Source organism: Carassius gibelio, chromosome B1 (genome assembly GCF_023724105.1).
Source record: "Carassius gibelio isolate Cgi1373 ecotype wild population from Czech Republic chromosome B1, carGib1.2-hapl.c, whole genome shotgun sequence".
Taxonomy (NCBI): Eukaryota; Metazoa; Chordata; class Actinopteri; order Cypriniformes; family Cyprinidae; genus Carassius; species Carassius gibelio.
The window spans coordinates 11,496,247-11,505,080 of NC_068396.1; the positions used below are offsets into that span (position 1 = coordinate 11,496,247).

The 8,834-nt window shown below is 34.5% G+C and overlaps 1 protein-coding gene across 2 annotated transcripts; it reads left to right on the forward strand.

Moving 5' to 3' along the window:
• The first annotated feature begins 1,016 nt into the window (after positions 1-1,016).
• Positions 1,017-8,450, forward strand: LOC127949347 (caspase-3). 2 transcript variants are annotated; one of them, XM_052546450.1, is made up of 7 exons: positions 1,017-1,165; positions 1,724-1,942; positions 2,758-2,900; positions 3,604-3,732; positions 6,340-6,515; positions 6,654-6,762; positions 7,217-8,450. In XM_052546450.1, the coding sequence occupies exons 2-7, from the start codon at positions 1,899-1,901 to the stop codon at positions 7,444-7,446; spliced, it is 831 nt and encodes a 276-aa protein (XP_052402410.1). In that variant the 5' UTR covers positions 1,017-1,165; positions 1,724-1,898; the 3' UTR covers positions 7,447-8,450. The 2 variants fall into 2 exon arrangements, with proteins under 2 accessions (XP_052402410.1, XP_052402409.1); XM_052546449.1 differs by lacking the exon at positions 1,017-1,165 and adding an exon at positions 1,475-1,587.
• The last annotated feature ends 384 nt before the right edge of the window (positions 8,451-8,834 follow it).

Genomic DNA, 8,834 nt, shown 5'->3' on the forward strand with positions numbered 1-8,834 from the left:
AAAATAAAGAACACTTTTTGAATGAGAAGGTGTGTCCAAACTTTTGGTCTGTACTGTATATATATATATATATATATATATATATATATATATATATATATATATATATATATATATATATATATATATATATATATATATATACATATATTAGGGGTGGCACGGTTCAACTTTTTCACGATTCGGTTTGTTTCACGGTTTTGGAGTCACGGTTTTCGGTACAGTTCGGTATGTGCTATGTTTATGGAAAAACTATACTTTAATAAGTACTATACTTTAATAAAAATAGAAGAAGAATATTCTATCCAACTACAAGCAACAGCACACATAAATACAATAGAGTAAAGAAACAAACAATAAACAGTGATTTTCAGTTTTGTTTTTTTTTTGGCAGGTCTAGCATAAGTTTTTAGGTACAGAAATTTAATAAAGTAGTCAAATGTAAAACAGCATTGCATTTTGGACTATATAAATTAAAGATAATTCTTTATTAAAGTTATAAAAGCTTTTTAATCAAGAGTGAATGGTTTGTCCAGGGTATTTTTTATTTATTTTTATTATTTATTTTTATCGCTATTGTTGTAATGTCTGGGAATCCAGAATGCGCATCCATCAGCAGAAACGTATATTAACTGCTATTTGTAGCAAACCACATTACAGATGCTTTGGATTTAAGTTGAACCGCGGTCCCAGCGCGTACCGAGTCGTTTGTGGTGAACCGAACCGTACGGTTTTTTTTTTCAGCGAACCATGCCACCCCCAATATATATATATATATATATATATATATATATATATATATATATATATATATATATATATATATATATATATATACACAGTTTTTGTGGTTCAGGGTCAAATTTCTAAAATGACAATGACGTGTTTCCAGAGCCATTGTCTTTTTTTTTAATGCAAACATCAAATGTTTGTTTGCCTTAGTGGGTAAATGAGTAAAAACTCTATTTCAAAGGCTCCTGTTGTTCATGTGTAGGAAGCCATTTATCCAGCAGAGGGCGATATTGTAGCGCAATAGACTAAAGGATTCGAGTTAATGTTTAGCCTGTTTAGTAACGTTACACTTCCTGGATGCTTAGTTACCGCTGTGTCATCGGAATCCTTTACATTGCAAGCTTCCACTAACAGGATATTTTTCACGAATTTGGTAAGCTTCGACTTTATTGTTTTCAAACGTTTAAGTTTTAAGTGTTGTGTTTTGTCAATCTTTACTTGTTGTCCGTTTTAAAAATTCATAAGCATACAAAGAAACGCCATGAAGACGGATGCATAGCTTTAATATTTTTTACAGATATTAAATTGACACTTTGCATTGCAATAAACACTTTAATTCACTTGTGCACTCGAGTAATTAATTAGATAAACATTCAGAGTTCTCAAATGTGTTACTGTGTTAATCCAGCATTAGCAGGGCACGTTAGAACTTGACCTTCCTTTACAGTGGCTGTGTTCTAAAACCTCTAGAGTCCACACCTAGAGTAGAGCGCGTGGCTGAGCGCTGTGTGTACTCGCTTGTTTGGAACACTATCTAGAAAGACTGCTCACGAGGTTTTGACACACAGCCATTATGTGAGTTATCTACAGCTGTAAGATGTCTTGCTGGTTCTCATTTTGCTCAACCAAGTCTTTTTTTTTTTCACAGCACAGCTGTTAAAGGGTGGCTATGACATAGTAATGTGTGGTGTGTTTTTCTCTTCTCGTGCAGCTTCTCATTGGCTCATCGACAACAACAGCAGAATCATCCATCCGGCGTGCGGGCGTGGTTATCATTCTGCCGCGAGCCTGTTATAACGCGCTATACGTCTCCAGTTACACTTCGAACAGCTCCCAAGAGAGACGATTTTCTTATCTTAAAAAGAGTCATCGTTAAACGTTTGGAGATGAACGGAGACTGTGTGGACGCGCGGCGCCAGGACACAACAGAGTAAGATGATCTTGACGACTGTTGCTATGCATCTTTCCAAAGTGATTGACAGTTCAGAACAGTATTCAGTTCACTATCACTTGCTTTTCTTTTTTTACCATGTTGTTAACATATGTAAACGCACTTGTTCCTGCTTGTTTATAGCATTTAAGCCTAATGACGTGAATTTAACCTTTATTATTTATATTAACATGTGTGACCTCGGACCACAAAGCCAGTCATGAAGGTCTTTTTTAATTATACATAATGTGAAAGCTGAATAAATAACTTTTCCGTTGATGTATAGTTTGTTTGGATAGGATACAATATTTGGCCAAATTAAGTCCTTAGCAATGCATATTACAGAACAAAAATAGTTTTGATACATTTTATATTCTAATGATTTTTGGCATTAAAAAAAAAAAAAAAAAATTACATTTAGACCCATAATTTGTTGGCTATTTCTACAAATATACTCATGCTTTTTTACACTGGTTTTGTGGTCCAGGGTCACACATTATATTTAGTCCATAAACTTCCATAAACATTACAGTCCAAAATTTAAAAATTAAAGAACAGGCCCACACAAATCGGTCTACCTATTAATCTGTCATATTAAATAGAGCTTAACCCTTTGATGCACAATATGGGTCTAAAATTACCCGACTAAGTTTATATTTTCTATATCTTCGCAAGAAATGTATTTCATCATTCAAAATTCCTCAATTAACTGTTATTTGGGCATCACAAATCATTATTTTTTTGATTTTTCACAAGGATTTTCATAACTTGTGAATCAAAGGGTTAATATTCCTGAATGTAATCTGTTTGTCCAGTCCTGGTAAGGATGGGGCATCAGGAGCACAGGCCATGGAGGTTGATGCTAAAGCCCAGTCACATGCCTTCAGATACAGTCTGAACTACCCCAGCATTGGACACTGCATCATCATCAATAACAAGAACTTTGATCACAGGACAGGTAACTCTTGTTTTGTGCTGTTGAAGGTGTTGTTTTTTTTAAAGTTGTCAGTTTGAATGCTCATCAAACTCAGATGATTGTTTAAATGCATTTACCTTATGAAACGAATGGTGATCAGAATAGACTCAGGGATGGCAGGGATGTACCAATATCAAAATTCTTGCTGATACAGATGATTGTTATTTTGATCATGGATTATAATTCTTAAATGGCCAGTATTAAATATTGTTGATTGAATCCAATAATAGCCTATAGCATAATAAATTCATAAGCATTTTTTTTGTAGGATAGTCATTTTTAACTGGAAGCACCACACATGTAACAAGGATGGTAAAAAAAGTACCATAATTCTCAAACATTTTGTATTTACACCCTTGGTGAGCAAAGTTTTAGAAAATGCAATAACATTATATAGCATTTGTGGGATTTAGAAAATACAGTCTGGGTTAAAAATGACCAGATCACAACAATATGATATAAAATAAATATTAATACATGATCCTGGTGAAGTGAAGTAACAGCATTATAATTGGAAGTATAAAAGACAGATATTAGTTTGGGGTCCTGCTATATCTATCTATTTTTTCACTAGTATCATTATGTCATGAAAATATTATGCAGTATTGTGCATATTTGTCATGCACATTTTTTAATGTGCTTTTTTTTCGTAGTCATGTAGTAACCTGTTCTTAACTTCTTTCAGGCATGAACCAACGGAACGGTACTGATGTAGATGCAGGAAATGTAATGAATGTGTTTCGGAAGCTGGGATACACTGTGAAAGTCTACAATGATCAGACAGTTGCACAGATTATGCAGGTTTTAACTGCAGGTATGGTGCTTTCAAATAAATTCTTGTATTTTGTTTCTTAGCACTTTGACGCCGTATCAGTCTATGAATCTTAAAGTGCCCCTATTATGGGTAATGAAAGGTTAAAATTTTGGTTTTGGGTGTCAATAAGAACAGTATTACTTGCTTGTAAGGTCAAAAAATATTTTTATAGTCTTATAATATGCATTTATGTTTACCTTACTTGCTCAATCACTCCCAAATGAATAACTAAATGGTTCATTTTTCCAACCCCCTTCTTTGCGTGACGCTACTCTGTGGTGATTGGTCCGATTGGTCTTATTTTCATTTCATCATCAGGGCTCGGCATTAATGTTTGTCCACTTGCCCGGGACAAGTGGATTTTGTGAAGGGGCAAGTGAAAGAGAATTTTATTTGCCCGACCGGACAAGTAACCTAATCAAAATGTTAATAACAAACAATAACTGGGGCAGCACCAAAACTTGGGCGAGAATGATTCTGATTTGATTACTTTCAGTGTAAACGGTCACTAATAACAGATAATGAATTGCCAGTATCGAGGTCGCGTCAGTTGAGGCTCATGCAGCCGGTCTGACTCGCGGAGAAATCAAATATTCTGTATAATATAGACAACATCACATGACCAGGAGTGACGGTTTCCCGACATTCAGCTTGATTGCAAATGTGATATTGATTTTATACAATTTTAGTTAAATAAACAAGTAATATTAACTGAATTATATTTTAGACACATTATGGATCATTTTTGCTTCATTTCAAACTAAATTTGTTTCTAAGCAAAGCCACAGCAGAACAGTTGCGCATCTCCGAGCAACACGCAACAGTCTTTCGTTACTAAATTATTCATTTTTGAATGAGTCAATGAATCAGTGAGCCATTTACTTGCTTTATTTATTGAATGAATCAGCCGTTTGAACGAATTGGTTGAACCAATGATTCACTCATTAAGACAGTAACTTGCCACCACTTACTGGTGGTTTAATTTAATATTTAAAAGTATCACTGCATTTTTCCAACATTTCAAATATCTGTCAAAAAGCAAAACATTAATCTAATAACATTATTTATGCATTTGGACAGACAAAATTTTGTTGATACTGATTTCATTTGAATAGTAACAACCATATAGTGTCTTATTATTCTAAGTTAATGTATTGATAAAATTTAAGAATTTGACGTAAATGGAGACATGTACATTTAATCAGTTTAGGTAAATATTGTCCTTCATAAAGTTAAAAAAGTGTAACAGCAGTCAATTTAAGTTAAATATCAAAAATATAATACCTGATAGAGCTCTGATGAGACCGCTTCAGAATAAATAAAATTTTTGCCAAAAAAAAAAAAATGTTCCCCCCTGGACAAGTAACTGTTTTACTCGGACAAGTGAAGGACTGATTTACTTGTCCGAAGGACAAGCTCCTGTCAAAGCATAATGTTGTGCCCTGATCATGTCTGTAATGCCTGATAAAGCTGTTTTTTGTGCAGGGCTGTATTGTGTACAGCTCGAGATTCATTTGAAAAATGACTCATTTCAATGATTCAGAATTGACTCTTTCTTTTGAGAGACAAAAACTTTATACAAATGCACTTTTTCAGATTTAAAACTTTGCAGGATGTTTTCATTGACTTAGAGCTGTGTTACACACTGCATGAAAGGAAATTTTCAAAAATCCATAATAGAGGCACTTTGAAATCCCCAAAATGCCTGTTGTTGAGATGAGGCCTTAAGTATGGGATAATGCACGGCTAGCTGTCTATTAAACAGTTTAATGCACAGCTAGCTGTGCATTATTCTGCTTATACCATGGTCATTATCCAGCATTGACAATTTAAAGCTGTTAATTATATTTTCAGCGCAATGTTTGACCAGAAAGGTAAAAATTACAGTTTTTTTTATATCTCGTTAGCTCTAGCATTCTGTCCACTTCAAATCAGACTGAGAGATGAATTAGTGCAGTAAGATCACGGTTATTTGAATTAATTATAGCATTTAATCTGTAATTATCAATCGATTGATTGAGAGAGAGTGTGTGTTACTTGCATCTATGCATCTTTCTACAAAAAAAGCTGTGTTTAGTCACTTCAGAAACAGTCATTTTACCTCCTTGTTGCTGAGGAGGTAGGATATAATGTAGCAATGTATTATCAAGGCTATTTTATTAAAGCCGTGAGGCAGTGTTGACAACAAGTGTGCGGCACGCAATCTGTGATCTCCCTCCAACCTCTCTTTCATTTAAAAAGGTCTTAAAAAGTCTTAAATTTAACTTCTCACATCTGTAGAAACCCTGCACTCTGTTTTTGTGTGGGTTTGGGTGCATCAATTAAAGCCACGCAATAATATAGAATGATGAATAAACTAACTTGGAACTACCTGTGCATTAAACGTTTTAATGCATACCTGCCAGCCAATCAGAATTTATTCAGACAGACCGTGGTATAAATAATTATTAAAGTTTAACTATGCCTGTTGATAATTAAAAACGGTCTGTTGGTTATAAATGAAATATTACCAAATTACACTGAATCAGTTGCCTGTACCCAGGTGTTATGGTAGTTCTTAATTATACTTTTTTTTTGTATACATGGCTGTTTGTTTTTCTATCCCAGTTGCCCATGATGACCACAGACGCTGTGCTTCGTTAGTGTGTGTAATGCTCAGTCATGGAGATGAGGGAGTGTTTTACGGCACTGATACTTCTGTGGAGCTCAAGACCTTAACCAGCCTTTTCAGAGGAGACCGCTGCCCATCACTAGTGGGAAAACCGAAACTTTTCTTCATACAGGTACATCCAGATTATCTGCTGCTGTTATATGTTTGTGCATTAAAATGAGTGAGTTTTTTTCTGGGTTGATGTTTATAACAAGCTGGCTTGGAGTGCTTGTTTCCACTCTTGAGATGTATGATGGTTTTGTTTATTTAGGCTTGTAGAGGTACAGAACTTGATCCTGGTGTGGAGGCTGACAGCTCCGATAGTTCTATGAGGATTCCTGTGGAGGCAGACTTCCTCTATGCCTACTCTACGGCACCAGGTACAGAACCATGCAAACCACACAAACACTTCCTGTGAATATCAAATAAAATAATCACGAAAAGTTTGAAGTCGTTAAGATAAAAAAAAAAAAAAAAGTCTGATACACTTATTCAGAAAGGACATTTTCAATTCACCAAAAGCAATAGTAAAAACTATTATAATGTTATAAAACTTTTCTTTTCCAAATAAAAGCTGTCTTGTTGAACTTTGTATCAATTAAAGAATCTGGAAAAAATGCATCACAGTTTCCACTAGGAGTGTGTGATATATATCGTCTTTGATAATAGCGTAATTTAGGGCATGCACGATTCTGGATGAATTGAGAATCACAATTTTTTTTTGGTCTCATATAGAGATGTGTGTTATTTACTGAGAAAATCCTAATGAAGATTATTTTAATACTTCACATGTCAAGTGAGGTTTTTTCTTAATGGGTTTCTTTCCTCTTTCAGGTTACTACTCCTGGAGAAACACCATGACTGGTTCTTGGTTCATTCAGTCCCTTTGTGAAATGATGACTAAGTATGGCAGAGAACTAGAGCTCATGCAGATCATGACCAGGGTCAACCATAAAGTGGCACTCGAATTTGAGTCAACCTCCAACCAGCCTGTCTTTGATGCTAAGAAACAAATCCCCTGCATTGTCTCGATGCTCACCAAAGAGATGTACTTCACTGCTTGAAGGGACAAGGGAACTATAAGCGATTCTTGTATTTCAGTTATTCTGTAAACGCAGCTATAGGATATAGATTTAGGGATGAGTTTAAGACTCTTTTTTTCACAGTAGCATTTGCTGGTCATGCTCACTTAGGAATTTCTCTGTCTCAGGAGTGGTGTTATGGTTCTTATTGGGATTTACAATACTGTATGTGAAAGCAGGTACTCAGGTTTTTATTTACCTTGTGACTAAATACCATTTTGCCTCTGGGTTTCTAATTAAAATATAATAATGAACGATCACCAGTGGCAGGAGAGGTTGGGATTTTTAAAAATTACATTAATCAGGGACTTTTATAGGCTATTGCACTAGTCTGACTGTTGAAATGGGAATCATAATTTGGCATTCAATTGTTGAGATTATCTTAATCGAAGCAAAGACAGTGTGCTAATTTAATGTGAAAAAGCAAAGAACAACAATCAGAACTATTCCCAAGTGCCTGTCAGTGAACCATGTGAACAGATTTTGGTGCTACTTCTGAAATGTCATGTGTAGGTTTCCATTAGGACACGAAGCATTTTTTTTTTTTTTTTTTTTTACTGTATTGGTGACATCTAGTCCATACCTAAAGAAAGAGAAAAAAGGAAAAAAAAATTGACAGCTATGGATTTACACTGAAGTCTAGGGGCTAAACAACAACAACAAAAAAAAAAAACACTTTTTTTTTTTTGTATTAGACATTAAATTATATTTAATCTGGACTGTCTCTTCAAGATGATTATGTAAAGCATGATAGCATTAGTCACCTGAGAAAAGTCACATAGAATTCTTTCGGTTAAGGTCATGCATGCATTGTGTGTTTAAGATGTTCCTAATGTACGCATAAAAAACAACAACAACATTGTTCACGTTTATTGTACAATCACGTTTACTATACATATATGCTTTTTTTGTGTATAAGCCAGTGCTCTTGTACGTATTTTAACAGCTCTGTAGTATTCTGTATGATAATACATATTTCACTGAGATTCTGAGTAGTTGTTTCATTAAGACTGAATATTGAGTATATATTTAACACACATTTAAGAACATTTTCTATTAATCGACTGATGATTGGAGACTATAAAAATGTATTTCCAGCGGATAGTTGCATCTATAATGGGTGTTTGTTGGTTACTATTATCATTAATATATTTAGGTAGGTTGGGAAATGTTTTCTATGACAAAAAAAAAAAAAAAGCGTTTAGAACACTGACTGCCAGTGAGACTAGTTTCTTGAATTTCAAGATGGGTGTTTGTATTTAGAAAGCTTGTTCAGGTGTATCAATATAGCCGTGGGGTGTATTCCAGAAAGTAGGGTTGACTTACCGTGAACTGAACCCTGAAGTCTCGGTTGATTAACCCCAAACCTT